The sequence below is a fragment of the Nyctibius grandis genome, chromosome 11 (genome assembly GCF_013368605.1).
Source record: "Nyctibius grandis isolate bNycGra1 chromosome 11, bNycGra1.pri, whole genome shotgun sequence".
Taxonomy (NCBI): domain Eukaryota; kingdom Metazoa; phylum Chordata; class Aves; order Nyctibiiformes; family Nyctibiidae; genus Nyctibius; species Nyctibius grandis.
Window position 1 is genome coordinate 4,988,729 of NC_090668.1, and position 19,596 is coordinate 5,008,324.

The 19,596-nt window shown below is 55.5% G+C and overlaps 1 protein-coding gene across 1 annotated transcript; it reads right to left on the minus strand.

Moving 5' to 3' along the window:
• Nucleotides 1–70: 70 nt before the first annotated feature.
• SNX1 (sorting nexin 1) lies at nucleotides 71–15,281 on the minus strand. The gene is made up of 15 exons (XM_068409746.1): nucleotides 15,121–15,281; nucleotides 11,461–11,563; nucleotides 10,410–10,546; nucleotides 9,447–9,513; nucleotides 8,195–8,238; nucleotides 6,791–6,932; nucleotides 6,273–6,351; nucleotides 5,467–5,542; nucleotides 4,563–4,676; nucleotides 4,352–4,445; nucleotides 3,206–3,411; nucleotides 2,160–2,303; nucleotides 1,970–2,050; nucleotides 706–777; nucleotides 71–498 (listed from the first exon to the last, which is right to left on the minus strand). Exons 1-15 carry the CDS (start codon nucleotides 15,262–15,264, stop codon nucleotides 448–450), a joined length of 1,554 nt encoding a protein of 517 aa, XP_068265847.1. The 5' UTR covers nucleotides 15,265–15,281; the 3' UTR covers nucleotides 71–447.
• Between the last annotated feature and the right edge of the window lie 4,315 nt (nucleotides 15,282–19,596).

Genomic DNA, 19,596 nt, shown 5'->3' on the forward strand with positions numbered 1-19,596 from the left:
CGCTGCCTCCCTTCCGCAGGATGCGGCCGTTACCCCTTCCCCGCCCCACCCCCCGACCAGCCGGAGCCTGTTGTGCCCTGATACAAGTTTTATTACAGAATTTTCATGGCACTGCAAGAGTAAAGAGAGTTATTAGAGCCCTAAAACCCAGCCTGAAAAATAGACATTATTTTTTTTTCTTCCATCTCTCGTTAACCCCCTACGCCAGGTCTGGTCTTAAAAGCAGGAAACTAGTTTCTCTTCAGTAAGAAAATATATGTTGCTAAATGAAAAATATACAGTTAGAAGAGTTACTGGCTTGGAAGCTGCTTGTCTGGGGGGGTTAAACCTCTACCAGCTTGAGTGTTGAAGGTGTAAAAGAGGAAGAGGTACAGTGTGTGGTGTGGAGATATATAAAAAAAAAAAATCAAAAGGCAAAGTTCAGGTGCGCTCGTTCGCTCGGTCCAGTTAGGAAATGGCCTTGGCTTCGGGGAGAAACGCTTCCCAGTACTTCACGAGCTGTGGAGACACGAGAGAAAGAGAAAATCAGGGCGCTTCGCCAGCGGGGTTCAAGCCCAGAAGCGTTTTTAGGGGGTAGAAGCCCCTTCTCCCCCCAACCAGCCCTAAAGTGGGTTCATTTTTCTCCTCCACGGTGGAGGGGTCACGGTTGAGCTCGCGCTAAGAGCTTCAAGAGGTGGGACCACGGCAGGGGTTGGGGTGACTCACCTGTTGCTGAGAGTTTAGTAACGTCTCAAGGTATTTCATGACGTGGTTTCGTAAGTCCTTGGATTTCTCTTTCTGCAAGAGATGGGCGCAGGGGTGAGGACAAGGCTGAAGGAACCACCAAAACCCGCCGGCTTTTACGGGCAAAGGAGAAACCACCAGGATTTTTCTGTTCCTCCTGAGGTCCCATGAAGAGACCAGTCCAAGAGCACGAGATGTTGAGGATGAAGCTCGCCTCCGGCCACAGCCTGATGGCTCAGAGGATCTTTGCCCACCCACCTGCATTTTAACGGACACACTTCTCTGTGTAGAAGCCGCCTCTGGGCCAAGAGTCACCAGCTCTGCCCACGGCAGTGATGCCCCAACTTGCACGTGTCCGGATTTCCAAATATTGCCAACTGCTGCACTGGGAGCGGGGTCAGGAGCCAAGGTGACCCCTGGCTGATCACAGACTGGTTTGGGTTGGAAGGGACCTTAAAGATCATCTAGTTCCAACCCCCCTGCCATGGGCAGGGACACCTTCCACCAGACCAGGTTGCTCCAAGCCCCATTCAGCCTGGCCTTGAACACTGCCAGGGAGGGGGCAGCCACAGCTTCTCTGGGCAACCTGGGCCAGGGTCTCACCACCCTCACAGCAAAGAATTTCTCCCTAAGATCTAATCTCAATCTCCCCTCTTTCAGTTTAAAACCGTTCCCCCTCGTCCCATCACTCCATGCCCGTGTAAAAAGCCCCTCTCCCGCTTTCCTGTAGCCCTTCAGGCACTGGAAGGTGCTAGAAGGTCTCCCCGGAGCCTTCTCTTCTCCAGGCTGAACAGCCCCAGCTCTCTCAGCCTGTCTCCAGAGCAGAGGGGCTCCAGTCCTCTGAGCATCTCTGTGGCCTCCTCTGGACTCGCTCCAACAGCTCCGTGTCCTTCTTCTGTTGGGGCCCCAGAGCTGGACGCAGCACTGCAGGGGGGGTCTCCCGAGAGCGGAGCAGAGGGGCAGAATCCCCTCCCTCGCCCTGCTGGCCACGCTGCTGGGGATGCAGCCCAGGACACGGGTGGCTTTCTGGGCTGCCAGCGCACGTTGCCGGCTCATGGTGAGCTTCTCATCACCCATCACCCCAAGTCCTTCTCCTCTGGGCTGCTCTCAATCCATTCTCCACCCACCCTGTGTTTGTGCTTGGGATTGCCCTGACCCACATGCAAGACCTAGTCCAGGCTGGTGTTCCCAGCCAAGGCACATCAAAGCCAACCAGCTGCAGGCCGAGGGCTGGTGCCAAACGTACCTCAAACCGTATCACTTCCTTGCGGATGACGGCAGAAATGCGCTCGAAGTCCCTTTCGTACTGCGTCACACGGGACTCCCACTGCGGAGAGAGGAACGCGCTGTTCCCAGGGCAGGCGAGGTGGAGAAGCTCTCGCTCCCCTCTCTGAGCAGTTTCAGAACCACAACTGTTCCCCAGAGCAAAGCCCTACCTCCGAGATCTCCTCTTTGGCCTGCTGCAGCTTGTCGGGTTTGTTGGACCACAGCAGCCTGGCCTCCATCTCCCTCTTCTTCTGCAGCATGGTCTGGGCGTCCTGCCACCGCTGCCAGGTCTTCATGCGCTGGTCAAAGGCTCCCTGAAAAGGAAGGAGCAGAGAGACTGAGCTCTGCTTTGCCTCTGCCACCACACCAGGAGCAGCAGGCAGCTGCAAGGAGCTCTGCTGACAGTGACAACCACACCTTTGCCAAGTGGGACATCAACTAGTGACAGAGCTGCTTCATCACTGAGGTCCTGGACCCATCTCAGTGTAACCAAAGCTGAACCAGAACATGGACTTGCTCTACTAGTGAAGGAGCCCAGGTGCAACATCAACCAACTCATGCTTCAGGAACAGCTTTGAGGCCTCCCTCTGTACGGGGCTGCCCACCTGCTCTAGCGTTTGGCAGGACACAGTCATTGGAAAAGCCCCAGCACACCTCCCTGGAGCTCCCTGGAGCACCCACCACACCTCCCAGTACAGACTGGCAGACCAAGGAGACTCGTGCCTCCGCACTAGGCTGCCTTCTGGCCTCTGTAGCCTCCAGAAACAACCGCTGAGGCAGGACAAGTTTGGGGCAGGACCGAGTCGGCCTGCCAGACCCACAGCTCACTTGGGACTGGTTTCTTTCAGCCTCCAGCAAGGAGGCCAGCACACCAGGCAGGCCACATGGACTTGAAGACTCAAGCTGTTCCCCCAGTAGGTGCTTGGCAGATCTATTTGCAACACCCAGATCACCACTCACCAGCTCACAGCCTCCACAGTAGCCTGAGCCTTCACCTCTGGAAGGGTTGAGGCCACCTACAAGCCAAGAACTTGCTCCACAGTCCCCCCTGAACATGCACAACAGGACAAGCAGCAAGTTTTGCCCTCTGCCTGAAGGGATCAGGGGCACTCCCATGCCCTGTGCTTGAATTTAGAAGACCAGCTGCCTCCTGGCACACCTAAGCCTAAGATCGGTGCTAGGACCAGCCTAGAGCTTGCCCCGAAGGAGTGCTTACCCTTACAACAGAGAGGAGGCGGATGTAGTCTCCTAGGAGTTCGGCCAGGAGGAAGAAGTCATTGTTAGCCTGTTCCTGGTGTAGCTGTTCGATCTTCTCTTCCACCTCAGCCAGCTGGGACAGCGCCCGAGACAGGGCCGTGTTGTCCTCCGAGCTCCCCAGCATGGCCAGACTCTTTGCAAACTGGGCCGTGTTCAACGCTAGCTCTAGCGAACGGAAGAAGAGAGTCAACTGACGGGCCTCGCAAGGTCAACTGACCACGTGCTCTGCAAGTAAGGCCCCAGCCTAGAGTTCAGCCCAAGGAGACACCGGCTGAAGAGCCGGCGCTGTCTCAGAGCTGGCAGCTTCTGCAGCACGGCAGGAGGAGGGTAACTCCAACCAGGGAGGAGAAGGGAAGCAGCAGAGGGGGAGGACGGGCATGGCTTTGCAGAAGTCAACCAAAACATGGAGAGGAAGCAAAACCTCCCTGCTCCCTGCCAGGGGACAGCTCCCAATCAGTAATAAGATGAGGCCTGCTCAGGTGTGCTACAGCAGCCTTCATCCTGCAGGACACCGGTTCACTTCATCATCACCGTCCTAAGCTTGTAGGGCCAGACAGAAGAGGTCCTTATCGCTGCCTACAGCTACCTGAAAGGAGGGTGTAGCGAGGTGGGGGTCGGTCTCTTCTCCCAGGTAACAAGTGATGGGACAAGAGGAAACGGCCTCAAGTTGCACCAGGGGAGGGTTAGATTGGAGATCAGGGAAGATTTTTTCCCTGCAAGGGTTGTCAAGCACTGGAACAGGCTGCCCAGGGCAATGGTGGAGTCACCATCCCTGGAGGAATTCAAAAGCCGTGTAGATGTGGTGCTGAGGGACACGGGTTAGTGGTGGCCTTGGCAGGGCTGGGTTAACGGTTGGACTGGATGATCTTAAAGGTCCTTTCCAACCAAAATGGTTCTATGGTTCTAGGTGGGTTTACCATTCTATTTCTGTCTGCCATGATGAAGAGACAGAGAGTCCTTTATAGGAAGGAAGCACTGTCCTATCTTCTCCAAGTGCCTCCTAGGACACCTGCCACCGGTGACCTCCACTCAGACACCGCACAAGTCTTAACTGTTACAGGCCAAAATACAGAGTACCAAGTACTACAGGTACCAAGCTCGTTACCTTTCCTGTGGCTCACTAGCGTCTCCACGACAGCGTGCAACTTCCGTAGCCGCTGGTCCTCGCACTCCACCTCCTGCAGCTTCTCCTCAAACCACTGAAACGGGTAAACTCAGAGCTGATGCCCACAGCTGCGAGGCTTTCCTTGCATCTCGCACCCGAAGCTGGAGCTGGGGAGAGGACGAGGACAGCCCAGAGGTGTCCTAATACTTACTATGTCCGATTCATTCATCTTGATGGTCATTTTACTGACAGCATCCGTGGCTTTGTTGAACATCTTCAGTATTCCTGCTCCGCTCAGGGTCTGGGTGCCTACTGCTCTTGGTAGCTATGAAGAAAGAGAAAAAGTTTCTTTGTGAGGAGATAAAAGCAGCACTAGAGCAGTGCCTTGATACTGAGAAATACTCCACACCAGCCCCAACTATTTCCCAAAGCTGCACCTGCTCAACAGCAAAGCGAAGCGTTTCCATGATGTCTGCTCCTACATCAGAGCCCTCCAGCACAGCATCAGTGCTGGCATCACTCAGGTGAGGGTTTCCCCAGGGCTCAGCCTCTTTAGGAATGACTTCTTCACATCAAGGTGTGCAGTTGTGCATGGCCACACTCCCGTTAGGGAGCAGAGACCACCTCGGCCAGCTCTCCCTCCACATCTGGAAGCGTTCAAGGCCAGGTTGGATGGGGCTTGGAGCAACCTGGTCTAGTGGAAGGTGTCCCTGCCCATGGCAGGGGGGTTGGGACTAGATGATCTTTAAGGTCCCTTCCAACCCAAACCATCCTGTGATTCTACCATCTGAGCATCAGGCCAAGACAGCACAGGATGCCCCTCACCCCCAACCATGTCTGTCATGGATTTCAGACAACAAAGACCACCCGTGCTCTCCACGTGTGCCCCACCACGATGTCAGCAAGCTAGGCCAGAGCTTGTTATGAGTCTACAGTGCTTAGACAAGCACCGACACACAGAAGAGTCCTGTTCTTGTCATCACTGGTGAAGAGCTCTTAGAGGGTTCTGCTGCTTCTCGCTGAGCTTTGAAGCATCACGCCTCACTAACCACTCACGTACCGTTTCCCTCCATACTTCTGAGGTGCTCGTAGCTACATTACTCCACGCTACTGACCTCCTCCTTTTCCAAGAACTCCCTCACGTCTGGGTCCTGCAGCATTGTTGGATGGCTGACCACTCTCCGTAGGTACCTGCGGGGAGGAACGCACCAAGAGTTACTTGGGTTGCAGCAAACCTGGCTCCAAGCCGTCTCGGTGAGCTGCGACACGCTTGTTATTTACTCCAAAGTGGCAGTTCTGTAGCTAGAAGTCAGGCCCAACAAGCTGTCCTCCTTCACCCACCTCCCTGCAGACCCTGCTGAGAGTAGCCTGCAAGACCAGAACCTGCCAGACCTTTGATTCATACTTGCTACGGCAAGAAAATCACTTGATACGTCAAGTGATCAAGATTTAGTGCTAAATCTTCAGCAATGATACTTTTAACAGAGGCTGAAGCTGGAGGGGAGCAGCATCCTGGTGCTACCTACACCAGTCAACGCAGGTGGCAGAGGAAAGGCCACCTGTGGCTGGGTGGTGAGGGTGCAAGTTAGAGATCGAGTTGTTTCTCACCTCATCTGCACCACTTTTACTATTACTCAACATCCGTATTTTGGGGCTCCTGAGACAGCTCAGTTCTCTCCCTGCCACACCGGTGGAGTTTGGCCAGATTCAGACCAAACACCAGAAGCTTTGGAAGCAGGAGAGAGTTTTACAAAGTCAAAGCAACTCTCTGCAGTTGCAGCTCTTCGGCAGCCTCCAGGCTTGCTGCAAACCTAGAAGGAGACGGCTTTGTCCTCACGTAGGGAGGTGAGTGCAGCCAGTCAGACCTTTCCGAGGTCCCTCGCTCGGTTCAGGCACGAGGGGATAGCTGTTGGGTCTGTACCTCTCCAGAGCAGCCCGTCTTTTTTCTAGGAACTCTGCAGAGGAGGAGTCTTCTTTCCCAACTTTCACTTTGGTCATTCCTAGCACAGAAGGAAGACGCAATTAATGAGCTGCTGCAAACTCAACACACAAGGTAGCGTGGTTTGGTACAGACCAGCGGGGTGATAGTAGAGGAGAAGCATGTCACAAGAGGAATTTGACCTTGCATCAGCCAGAGCTACTTGGAAATTTAAAATCCGCTTATACCTAAGGTCTAGCAGAAGTTGACGACCAGAAAAGAGGCAGAGCAAGACTGGAAGGGTCACAGGTCTGGACTCAAGTGAACAGCAGTTCAGTGACAGTGCAGAGAATGATGTTTTACTCTACATCAAGCAGGTGTGGAGCCATCTGCGAACTCAAACAAGGCTTTAAGCTGCTTCCCATGGCTGCTCTGCAGCTTCCCCTCTCAGCTCTGAGACCGAAGGCATGCCTGTCCTTCAGCCAGGACCAGCTCTAGCGCTCAGCACCTCCACCACTCACCTATGAGACTCTTCTCGGGCGGCGGAGGAACGATGAACCCATTCTGGGCGTGCTTCTCCGACAACTTCTCATAGAGACCCAGAAAGTCACTGAACCTCCTCTTCACTGCAAACTGCTTGTTCCTGAACATCGGCATGCTCGTCTGGGGAGAGAGGAGATGAAACTCAGGTCAGGCTCACCCAGGGAACCTTGTCCCTGCGAGCACGGCCTTGCCAGCTCAATTTCTTGTGACTAGCCCAGGAGAGCAGGTCCTGATGTGAAACTAGCTACAGCAGCAGCTCTTCAGCGAGAGCGGAGTTCAGGTCGGCTTCATCTGATGTGACCATCAGCACAGAACCGTTAGCAACGGCCCCAGCGTCTGGGGCTCTCCCTAACAGATGTCATTCCTGCTGCTCACTCCAACGCTGAGCACTGGTAACAGCCAGAACAGCAAGGAGGTAACTGAAAGGAAATACCAGCCTCCTTTCAAACAGGCTCAAAATCTATTTCTCAGCTAGGCTCATCCTTTGATAGGTAGAAGTGGATTATACAAATCCAAGCACAAACACAGGCTGGGTGGAGAATGGATTGAGAGCAGCCCTGAGGAGAAGGACTTGGGGTGATGGGTGACGAGAAGCTCACCATGAGCCGGCAACGTGCGCTGGCAGCCCAGAAAGCCACCCGTGTCCTGGGCTGCATCCCCAGCAGCGTGGCCAGCAGGGCGAGGGAGGGGATTCTGCCCCTCTGCTCCGCTCTCATGAGACCCCCCCTGCAGTGCTGCGTCCAGCTCTGGGGCCCCCAACAGAAGAAGGACACGGAGCTGTTGGAGAGAGTCCAGAGGAGGCCACGAAGATGATCAGAGGGCTGGAGCCCCTCTGCTCTGGAGACAGGCTGAGAGAGCTGGGGCTGTTCAGCCTGGAGAAGAGAAGGCTCCAGGGAGACCTTCTAGCACCTTCCAGTACCTGAAGGGGCTACAGGAAAGCTGGAGAGGGGCTTTGTACAAGGGCATGGAGTGACAGGACGAGGAGGAATGGTTTTAAACTGAAAGAGGGGACATTTAGATGAGATATTAGGAAGAAATTCTTTGCTGTGAGGGTGGTGAGACCCTGGCCCAGGTTGCCCAGAGAAGCTGTGGCTGCCCCCTCCCTGGCAGTGTTCAAGGCCAGGTTGGATGGGGCTGTGAGCAACCTGGTCTGGTGGAAGGTGTCCCTGCCTGTGGCAGGGGGTTGGAACTGGATGATCTTTAAGGTCCCTTCCAACCCAAACCAGTCTGTGACTCTGTAACTCCCGAGTCCATGTAACAAGACATTGAGATGTCCTGTCTCTTTAGGTCACGTTGCCTTGGTTAAGAAAGGACAGCCCGGCTGTGTTCAAGCATGGAAAAAATAACCCCATCCCGTGTGAGGAGCGAGGAGTCAGACATACCTGCGTTGACACCTTGTAGGCTACATACGCGTTCATGCCATCCCCTGTGGAAAACAGAAACAAGGCTTTAGGATCACAGGATCAGCACTTCCCACCGCCACCTGAACGCAAAGCACGCGGCTCCTGCAACCTTCTGGCCTCTGCCTGCTTCAGCCGTTCCCATCTCCAACCTGACGGAGCCCCAGATCTCGCACAGAACCGCAGGCAGCATCTCGCTGCGAGACCCCGGCCCCCTGCTCACTAGGCATTCCCCCACCTGCCTGCTCAGCCCTCCTCTTACTTCCTAAGGCGGCCAACGCCGACAATGGGGCGCTTGTTACGCCAACAGCGGCTGGGCTGACTCGGCACATCTGCTTGGCACCCAACAACGGGGTGGCTGTGCAGCCATGAAGCAGTCTATTGAGGGGATGCAAGTCAGACAGCCCCTGCCTGCGGGCGGCTGGATTCTGAAACATCGAGGCAGTTTTCTCCAGCTAACACAGAAATCCCCCTTGTTTGCAAAGGGACCTGGTAATTCAACTGAAGGGCATCCTCAGAGGTCTGATGCTACCCCCAATATACCTCTGATTTACAGGTCAGTGCACCTCGCAGCTCCAGAGAGCAGTGAGGATGAGCTGCCACGCGTGAGGCCGCTCCGCCGGCTGCGATCAGATGTTACCTGGAGTCCTCTGCACCCCAGGGACTGCCACGTAGCTGGCCAAGTTCCTCTGCCCCCCACTTTCAACAGAGAAAAACCCTCTTGCTTCTCATTTTGAAGCCAGAGCTGCTTCCCTGACAAGCACAGCTGCTAGGGGAGGTGTCAGAGCAGGGAATAATACACTTCATTTTAAGTGAAGGCAGTTTTGCCTCCCCCCTGCCACCTGTACGCAGGACAGTGCTGTCTGGAGGTCAAGTAAAATTGGTCTCCACAGTTCCAGACACCAAGCTCTGCTACTGCAAGCATCATGTTTCCCCCTCCCCAAAAAAAATCTGGTCCTGGCTCCCTGCCTTTGAGGTCCCTGGCTTTCCAGAACCTGCTTCTGCCTTGCTCATTTCCGACCTCAGCATTTTATTTTGCTTTATTTAGCTTCGTTTCCTCTAGATGGTGGAAGAAGTCTTGGAGAAGTTATTCCAGGATCAAGTCTGCGCTTGCAGAGACAGCTTGAAAGCTGGAGCTGTGGGACGGGGAGGCGACAGCTATGCTCGGTCCCACTGCCAAGCCTGGCTTGTCTACCTGTGCTTCACCGTGCAGCAGGCCGGGACTTGAACTCACCAACTTTCTCTGGGTCACTCACTCCTACGGTCAGCTCAAATTTGTCCTCCTGTTCCTCTTCTTCCAGCTGTTAGGAGTAAGCACACGAGGACAACAAGTTAGAACTAGAAAGCCAGGCTTCAGTCCACCCCAAACCATGAAGTCCCACACATTACTGGGAGCTCATCACACTGCCAAGTCATCTTTGGCTCTTCAATCTGGCCAAGGCCATCCCATAAAGCCCTCAAGCTTCTCACTTGTGTCCAGGCTACACGTTCCAAGGATCCCAAACCGGATTTGTCTTTACAACGCCGCTATAACAGCTCTGCTTCTCCTGGTCCTTTAACACCATTCAGATGAGAACCGAAATCGTGATGTAAAAGAGCCCCAAGGGAACGATCTTCACAGAATCACAGAATCAATCAGGTTGGAAGAGCCCTCTGGGATCATCGAGTCCAACCATTGCCCTGACACCACCATGGCAACTAGACCATGGCACTAAGTGCCATGTCCAGGCTTTTCTTAAACACCTCCAGAGATGGTGACTCCACCACCTCCCTGGGCAGCCCCTTCCAATGGCTAATGACCCTTGCCGAGAAGAAATTCTTCCTAATGTCCAATCTGAACCTCCCCTGGTGAAGCTTGAGGCTGTGTCCTCTTGTCCTATCGCTGGTTGCCTGGGAGAAGAGGCCGACTCCCACTTCACTACAACCTCCCTTCAGGTAGTTGTAGACTGCATCTACATCTGATCTTGCGCAGAGCTGAGGCTGAGCTCGGCGGAGTGTCACCTTGGGGCTCAGCTGAACCCCCCTTCAGCTGTCTCAGCCCCAGACTGATGGCTTGAGACACAAGCCAGGGCATCCAATACGGCAATTACGTTAATTGCATCATTTAAGATGCGTGTTTACAACTAAGCAAACAGGTTCCTGCCAACTACAGTCCCAAACCAGGAGGGTGAGTCTGAAAGCTCAGAGTAATTCTCACCTCCTCGTAGCTCTTTGGAGGGTTTCTAGAAGAAGAGCTTGCAGGTACTTCTAAGGAGGGGGCAGGATTGGATGCTTTGGCCGGTTCCTTCTTCTGGTTGTTTTGCGTGCTGTCGAGAGACAGCTCGACAGTGGCATCTGTCAAGAGAAGTTTGCAAGGGTCAGCCTCTCTGCTTTGGGTTTCTGGAAAGGTAATTGCAATATTCTTGGAGAGAAGAGGGAGTAACAACAATATTAATTAGCAAAAATAAAAAATCCATAGGGAGGACACCAGTAAGCACTGGGAAGAGCACGACTCAATGCATCTTCACAGCAGTAAGAGCATTTGATCAGTCCTGCTGGAGAACATGAAGTTAATCCAATGAACTTCTTATTCTAGAAGGAACCAGGCATCACCCCCTTGCTCTGTGCTAGAGGAACTGCACGCTACAAGCCAAGCTGGATTTGGACACGGCACGTAGGCCAGCCTGGAAGGTAGGCACCTTCCCAGTATGCTTCTCCACTCGGAGGAAGGAAGAACTTCCATCTGTTAGCAGATGTCTCCAGAAGTGACTCTCAGATGCCTCTGCCAGAGGTGTGTCCCTCCACGCCAAGGAACAGGAGGGCTGGGAAAGGTCTGACCCTCCTCATTTTCCCCTGTTGAGGGGTGTTATGTTTCCTGTTCCTTGGGAACAGCCACGTTTCGACTGGAGAAGCTTCCTCCACCTGCGTGGAAGGAGGAGAAGGTAGAGAACAAAAGCCTTTAACTCAAGGAAGACACTACCTTGCAGTTTAAGACAACAAAACTAAAGCAAACCTCATTTTTCAGCCTCTCCAGCTTCCAAACAGTTAATCCTGCCGTGTGATTACGCTACAGACCTGGAGGAGGCTACTCCGGCCTTCCCAAAAACACCACCAGACCTTTGTCCTTCCAGAACAGACTGCAACAACACGAGTTTGAGATAAGGATCTGTGATAGTCCAGAAATATCCATGACCTGCACGTCATGCTCAAAAGTAGATCACTCCAGGCTTTAGAAAGCCCCAGTGAACACCCAGTAGATACAAACTCACCTGCAAATAAGTCCTGATCATCTTGCTCTACGCGAACCCCGTTCTCTTTGGAGGTGCTGCTCACAGGGAGAAGAGGTTCCCTTTTCGGTGCCGTGGGCTCGCGCTGTAAGGGAATTAAAAGCACATAAAGGTCATTTACACCAAGGAATAGAGGCTGGAGGACCAAACAGGTCAAATTTCTGGCCACTGCCACACAGGGGCACTACTACAAATCTCCTGTGAGCAGAGGACACCATAGATTAGCTTCCCTTCCACCCACCCCTGAGCGTTAGGATCTGTGCCAGTAAGGCTGTACCGAGGCATCTGAGCCATTAAGGACACCGAGTGTCACAAGAAACTTCAGAGCCAGTTTTGACCGTGATCTTTATCAGAACGGGAGCAGTCAGCAGGTCACCGGGTTGTGCCAGCCCACAGGCCAGGCGCCACAGCCCCTGTCCATCAGCCACAGGCACCGGGAGCGGTAGGCAGCCAAGTACACGCCGAGTGCTCCTCACAACACCCAAAACACACCCGGCCACACCATTTCCATCTCTCCTCTTTGAGCTGGGCTCGAGTCTTTGGGTACATAAAACATCAGCGTCGTTTGATGGCGAATCCTCCTGTATTTTGGGATGTTTTCCTGGAGGAGAAAGCTGGGACCGCCCCCAGCTTGGGTCAGAACAGCTACATGCAGGATGCCAGTGATGGAGAGCAGGGAGCAGAGAGACCCACGCCAAACGTCACACAGAATCACAGAATCACAGAATCAACCAGGCTGGAAGAGCCCTCTGGGATCATCGAGTCCAACCGTTGCCCTGACACCACCATGGCAACTAGACCAGGGCACTAAGTGCCATGTCCAGGCTTTTCTTAAACCCCTCCAGAGATGGTGACTCCACCACCTCCCTGGGCAGCCCCTTCCAATGGCTAATGACCCTTGCTGAGAAGAAATGCTTCCTGATGTCCAACCTGAACCTCCCCTGGTGAAGCTTGAGGCTGTGTCCTCTTGTCGTACTGCTAGTTGCCTGGGAGAAGAGGCTGACTCCCACTTCCCTACAACCTCCCTTCAGGTAGTTGTAGACTGCACTAAGGTCACCTCTGAGCCTCCTCTTCTCCAGGCTAAACAACCCCAGCTCCCTCAGCCGTTCCTCATAGGTCAGACCCTCCAGACCCTTCACCAGACCCTCTAGACCCTTCACCAGACCCCCACGCGGTCCTCCAGCTGGTGGCCATGCCAGCAAGAGTGCTACAACCCCAGGGACCTCCTCCAGACAGCAGCAAAGCCAACAAGAGGGCTGCTAACACCCCAGCAACCTACGTCAGGGACACGTGTGGCAGGTCTCACTCAGATCCTCTGCTCCTGCAGCAGCTCTAGCTGATAAAGGAAACCCCACTCTACATGGCCAAGGTAAGGTGGGCTCTGAAGTTTCTCCAACGAGCCCTTTTCTGCATTTGAGAGCTGGGAGACTCTTCCACCACAACCAGCTTCTCAGTTTGCCTTAAATTTAGTTTCTAGGACTACAAAAGCACCACGCCCTGTTCCTACTTCTCCATCTGCTACTCCAGAAGAGCCACAGCCTCTTTAGATCAGCCCACGACACAACACTCGCCATCTCAGGGGCCTCATTCAGCACACCCCGACCATCGGGCGTACACACAGAAGCTCTCTAGGTCCCCCTATGCCAGCCCGATGCCAACCATGGGGAAGTGGAGCTTGGGTCAGAAGAGCCGGCGCTTGAGGGCATCGCTGGAGAGGGCTGTGATCACCCAGCGATCCAACCTTCGTCAACAGGCGGGTGAGATCCAGCTCTGGCTGTATTTGTGTCTGACCCAAATGCTTCTTTGCTGGCTAAACACCATCAAGCCACCTGACCCGGGCGGATCTGCCTCCCCAGCCCGACTCCCCTGCTTCGCAGCGAGTGTTTTGCTAACGCTCAAGGGCAGAGAGACAAGCGAAGCCACCGAAGAGCCAAGTATTAGTTATGACAGTTGCTTCAACAACAACACTAAGCACCTGATAAGCTGCTTTAGCTTAACAGGCTCCAGTTTCGGCGAAGGGCCGCTTCATTGGCCTGAAAGCCCTGTGGCAGTTAGTGCTCGTCCCTTTGAGGTGGCTGCCTCTACCACAAAGCAACAAGCCACCTACCGCATCTTCCAGTTCTTCAATGAAGAAAGGTCCTGAGAAGTTCAAGACCATCACCGTGCCCTGGTGCCGGTCAGAGGTACCGGCACCTTCCTCTTGCAAGGCCAGGGTGACACTTTCCCGTGTTATTTTTCAAAACATATGACCTCCCTGCTCTGTTTTGCCCACACCATCATGAGAGTTTCATCCTCACAAGCTCCCAGAGAAGCTTGGCCAGGCCAGCTCCGTTCCCAGCGCAGGCACCTTCATGGCCATGGTCTCCTTCTCGAGGCTTCCCTGAGCTCAGCCCAGGGAAAACATCAGGGCTGGGAAACTGCAGACGGGTGAAGGTTCCTGGAGAGCTTTCTACCAGAGCCACCAACTCCTCCTGCCCTGCCTGCAGGCTGGAAAAGGTGAGGCAGGCAGAGGGCACGGCATCAGCCCCCGCAGGGGACAACGCGACCAGCCTCAGCTCGCAGAGCTTAGGAAATCACCCCTAGCACCAGCAGCGCTCGAGCAACCAGCCGGCTGCTGCAGCCCCTCGTAGCAAAGATCCTCGCTCCACGCAGACGCCGAACCCAAGAACCCGAGGCCGGTGGCCAGCTGGGGAAGGGCTCAGCCTGGGAATTTTGTGCCGCAACAGCGACCTGTTGTGCTGAACAAGTGCCACCAAACCTTCCTAGACCCTCCTCCAGCCTGGTACAAGGCAAAGGAGGTCACCAAAGTGTTGGTGACTCTCATCATCAGGGGACATCAGATGCCTCCTGCCACCCCTGCTGCACAGAGGGGTAAATCCCCCCCCCGCAAACTGAAGCCCACAAGAACCAAGTCAGCCACACCGACACCCTCTGGATGGCGATGGGACAAGGGCTGACACCGGGGGAAGGAAGCCAGGGCTTTTCCCCGGGAAGTCTCACGAGCTGTGCAGTAAAACGCTGGGCGACGGCCACCAGCAGGTTTCAAACCAGCGAGGTGGCTCCGTCACAAGTGACTCTGCCCCCAGCGCCGTGCCCAAACCACGCAGGGCCACCTTCACGCTGCCAAGCTCCTTCAAGACGCTTGGGTTCTGCAAGAACTGCCAGGTTATAACCACGGGGGAACAGAGACCGGCCGGGCACGTCCCCTTGCACAGTCCCACAGCCAAGGGAGCCGCCTGCTCCCCTGCAGCCTGCTCCTGACCCCCGGGCACCCACCGGGCCCCCAGGCACCCATCTGACCCCCACGGCACCCACCCCACCCCCACGGCACCCCTCTCCACAGCCACCCAAGGCTCTTGAGGTGCTCTCCGTGCTCCCGGGGAGGGAGGACATGCCAGGCTCCCTGCAGGGACACGAGCCCAGCTGCATCACCCCCCCTCCCTCCCCTTTTATTTTCCAGGGGTTTCCCCCCTTTTTTAACCCACCCCGGAGGACGCCACGTCGCCGTCCGCAGGCACCGGGCGGCCCCTCAGCAAGGGCCCACCTCCAGGCGCCCCGGGGCCGGGCCCAGCAGCTGCTCCCTCACAGCTCTTCCCTCCCCGCCGCCTCGGGCCGGGCCTACCCCCTCCCCCCCGCACTCACGGGGCCGGTGAAGATGTCCTCGCCCTCCGAGTCGCTGTCGACCAGCCCCGGCGCGTCGCCGTGGCCGAAGTCTCCGGGGGGCTCGGGGGAGGGCGGGGGGAGGCGCTCGGCGGGGGAGGGGGAGCGGGAGCCGCCCGACGCCATGTCCGCGCCGCCGCCGCTTCCGCCCGCCGCAGCCGCGCCGGAAACGGGGGGCCTGCACCCGCCGGGGGGGCGGGGCCGAGGGGGCGGGCTGCCGGCGGATTGGGTGGTGTCGTCGCTCGCCCCGCCCTCAGCCGTCAGGGGGAGCCAATGAGCGCCGCGCTTCTCCTCTGCTGGCAGGCGTCGCTCTGTCCCCATGGAAACGGTCACGAGCCGGGGCGGGGGGCTGCCGGGATGTACCATCGTGCCGGCGGAGGGGGAGCGCGACCCTACCCGGGGGGCGGTGGGTGAGCCCGGGCCGAAGCGGGGCGGGGTCCCCGTGTGCCCCGGGGCCTCGGTCCCTGCGCCCCCAGCGCCCCGCCGGGGCGGCCATGGCCTCCTCAATGACCCAGCCCAGATGGCCATGGTCCCCTCAATAACCCAACCCAGATGGCCATGGTCTCCTCAACAGCCCAACTGAGATGGCCATGGTCCCCTCAATGCCCCAACCCATATGGCCATGGTCTTCTCAATGCCCCAACCCAGATGACCATGGTCCCCTCAATAACCCAGCTGAGATGGCCATGGTCATCTCAATGACCCAACCCAGATGACCATGGTCCCCTCAATAACCCAGCTGAGATGGCCATGGTCTCCTCAACAGCCCAACTGAGATGGCCATGGTCCCCTCAATGCCCCAACCCATATGGCCATGGTCTTCTCAATGCCCCAACCCAGATGACCATGGTCCCCTCAATAACCCAGCTGAGATGGCCATGGTCATCTCAATGACCCAACCCAGATGACCATGGTCCCCTCAATAACCCAGCTGAGATGGCCATGGTCTCCTCAACAGCCCAACTGAGATGGCCATGGTCTCCTCAACAACCCAACTGAGATGGCCATGGTCCCCTCAATGCCCCAACCCATATGGCCATGGTCTCCTCAATGACCCAACTGAGACGGCCGTGGTCCCCTCAATGCCCCAGCTGAGTTGGCCATGGTCACCTCAACACCCCAGCTGAGATTGCCATGGTCCCCTCAACAACCCAGCTGAGATGGCCGTAGTCTTGTCAATGACCCAGCTGAGATGGCCATAGTCTTCTCAATGACCCAACACAGATGGCCATGGTCCCCTCAATGACCCAACTGAGATGGTCATAGTCCCCTCAACACCCTAATCAACATAGTCACAGTCCTGTCATTGCCCCAACCATGATGGCCATGGTCCCCTCAACAACCCAACCTTGATGGCCGTGGTCCCCTCAATGGCGCTATCAAGATGGTTGTGGTCCCCTTAACGCACCAACCAAGACGGCCATGGTCCCCTGAACACCCCAATCAACATGGTCACGGTCGTGTCAATGCCCCAACCATGACGGCCGTGGTCCCCTCCACTGAGTGGACCCAGCTGAGACCCAATATCCCAGCTGAGAGCCACCAACCCATTGGCACCCCGACCCAGACACCGTGGTGCCTCTGAGGTCCCAACCAAGGTGGCCACACTCCTCTCCATGCCTCAGCCAAGATGGTCATTGTCCCCTCAACACTCCTACCACAACAGCCACCCTCCCTGGGATACCTGAACTCTGAGGTGGCCACAGTCCCCCGACCAAGACAGCCATGGTCCCCTCCACACCCTGACGGGAATGGACGCTTCTTCAGCTTGAGGGTTTTTGGGATGAGCCCGAGAGAGGCAACACCACCTTGATCCTTCCCTCTCCCCACCTTTGATTCCTCCCCTAAACATCCCACAACAAGTCTTGTGCAAACCCAAAATAATCTTCCCTGCATCCCAACAGGAGTCCCATACCCCCCAAGACATCCCAGGATGAGCCCCATACCCTGAAGACATCCCAAAGTGAACCCCATACCCCCTAAGACATCTCAGGATGAGCCTCATACCCCCCAAGACATCCCAAGGTGAGCCCCATACCCACTAAGACATCCCAGGATGAGCCCCACAATCCCCAAGACATCCCAGGATGAGCCCCATACCCCCCAAGACACCTCAGGATGAGCCCCACACGCTGAAGACATCCCAGGATGAGCCTCATATCCCCTAAGACATCCCAGGATGAGCCCCATACCCCCCAAGACATCCCAGGATGAGCCTCATACATCTGAGGTCCAGCCGCTCACTCATGGTGATGGGTCACCACCACCCCACAGGGCTGGTGACTCTTTCAGGACACTGCCAGTCGAAGCTGGGCAGGGTAGTAGGTAAAGCAGAGCCAGGTGAGACACCTTGGACTTTCATCAGCTTTAAGTTAAGGGAGAAGATCCTGATCTGGATAAACCAGATGGGGTCCCTGACCTGCTGGACACCACTTGGTTGAATTAATTCATCAGGTCGTGCCCCAGGGAGAGGGTGTCTGTCTCCATGTGGGAAGCACTGAGGGGAGCTGCTGGGTGGTGTGAGTCCCTCAGTTGTGCGAGAGTAACCAAAAAAGACGGATTTTCCTTCTTGTGTCTCAGCTGTTTCCTGCACCGAAGCAGTAAAGTCCAGCAGAGACCTCCAACCCTTCTGTGTTGGAGTATTTGGTTTCATACGTGATTGCAATCGTGTCGCACGTTCCTCCTCCATCCCTGCGGGCTCTCCAGGTGAGGAGCGCTCGCGCTCTGCTCCGTTACACACTGAAAACATAACACGGCTTATCCTTATCTTGAAGGACTTACTGGTGTCCTCCTTCCTCCCTACACAGCAGCAAGCAGCTGCTAGTTCCTCTTCCACCTCCAGGAAACGTCAGGGAGGGCCTTTTCCTTCTATCTGAAAGGGGCTGTAGTGGCAAGGTCCACACTTTTGCTTGCAGGTGCGTCAACCACGCAGGTATCCTCCCAGATTGCTTTGGTGGGTTTGAAACTATGGGTTTCACCCTGATGACAACCTCCCAGTGTCACTCTTTTGAAGTGACATAGCAGTGGATAGCTAGGGATGAGTAGGGATGAACGTAGCCCTCCCAAACTAGGACTTCCTAAAAATAAAGTGTGAGGACCAAGTAGAGAACGCTTTGAACCTGCTTTTGGCAAACCTGGAGGAAAGGCTGATGCTGTAGGACACCAAGATGAGCAGGAGAGGCATCAGGATGACAAAGGCAGCTGCCAGAAGGATCTGGAGCTCCTTCCAGCTGGACCTCAAAGGGCACGAAGGGCAGGAGTCCCCCCTAGGTCCTGGCTCACATCTGCAGCATCTCTCATCTCTGTACCACTGTATTTAAGTATCTCAGTAGCTCCTCTGAAGTGAGCTTCAGAAGCTGAGATCTGAGCTGTCTTGATAAGCTATAGAGATAAATCCCACCCAACCAGCCACATCCTTATTTTGTGCAAATTCTCCGTGTGCCTCGTTGGAGTACATAATTCTAAAGGAACAGGTTCATCTACTCTCATCGATGTGGGGTTGGAGCTGAGGCACGTGACAGCTACCAGTCTGAGGATGAGACAACTTTCTGGTGCAAACCTCTTTTGAATATACACCAGGCTTTGGGTGGCAAGTTTAGACGTCTGGATGGACATCCACATGCTTAAGCGTAGGTGTTCTAGGCTCAGATGTCCCGTAGGGTTAGGGAAGACCCCACCATATGCCCCTTGGACGCCAGGTGGGAGCCACAAAGATTTCTACAGTGGGACCAGACACTGCCCCTCAGCCCTAGATGCAGAAGCGAGGGCCAGCTTGTGGGAGTCATGGTCAAAGTGGCTCAAGAAAGATGCTCCAAGGTACTTAATCATGACCATGTCTGCAAGCCTTTAGCCTAATTAGTCTTTGAGAGCTCAGCAGAGAGAAGAGGTGCTTCATACCCAATACCCACTCAAATGTGTGTTCAGATCCCCTGTGTCCTTCCCATGGGCACCCAGATGTCCCCTCCTGCCTGCACAGATCTTTCCTGTCCCCTCAGGGCAAGCTCTGACCCCATTATCTCCCCACTGCTGGGCTCTTTTCCCCTCCATTCCCACCACATCCCTTTTCTTCCAGCCCATTCCTCTCCCTGGGGGCTCAAGTTCTCTGTCCCCAGCCATGTGGGTCCTCCAATACCCTCTCTGTTCCAGCATTGCCTTCTCCTCCATCCCCCTTTATCCTCCCCCTTCTGGGTCCTCAATTTCTCTGTCCCCAGCCATGTGGGTCCTCCAACCCACTCTCTGCTCCAACATTGCCTTCTCCTCCATCCCCCTTAATCCTCCCCCTTCTGGGTCCTCTGCGCATCCCTCCCCGCTTCTCCTTCCCCTTCACTGCGCACTCTGATCCCCACCATCCCCAGCTGAGGGTCTCCACGCCCAGGTGATGATGCCTCCAGGACCTCCTGTGAAGCCACCCACAGGAGTCAGAGGAGCTCGTTCATATTTTATTCCAAGTGCTATACA

Excerpts from the sequence above, each read along its gene's own strand:
- SNX1 (XM_068409746.1), bottom strand. The coding sequence starts at position 15,264 with ATGGCGTCGGGCGGCTCCCGCTCCCCCTCCCCCGCCGAGCGCCTCCCC. Across the intron at positions 11,564-15,120 it reads AGGACATCTTCACCGGCCCC|CGCGAGCCCACGGCACCGAA; the intron begins GTGAGTGCGGGG and ends ATTCCCTTACAG. Across the intron at positions 6,933-8,194 it reads CCTACAAGGTGTCAACGCAG|ACGAGCATGCCGATGTTCAG; the intron begins GTATGTCTGACT and ends CTCTCTCCCCAG.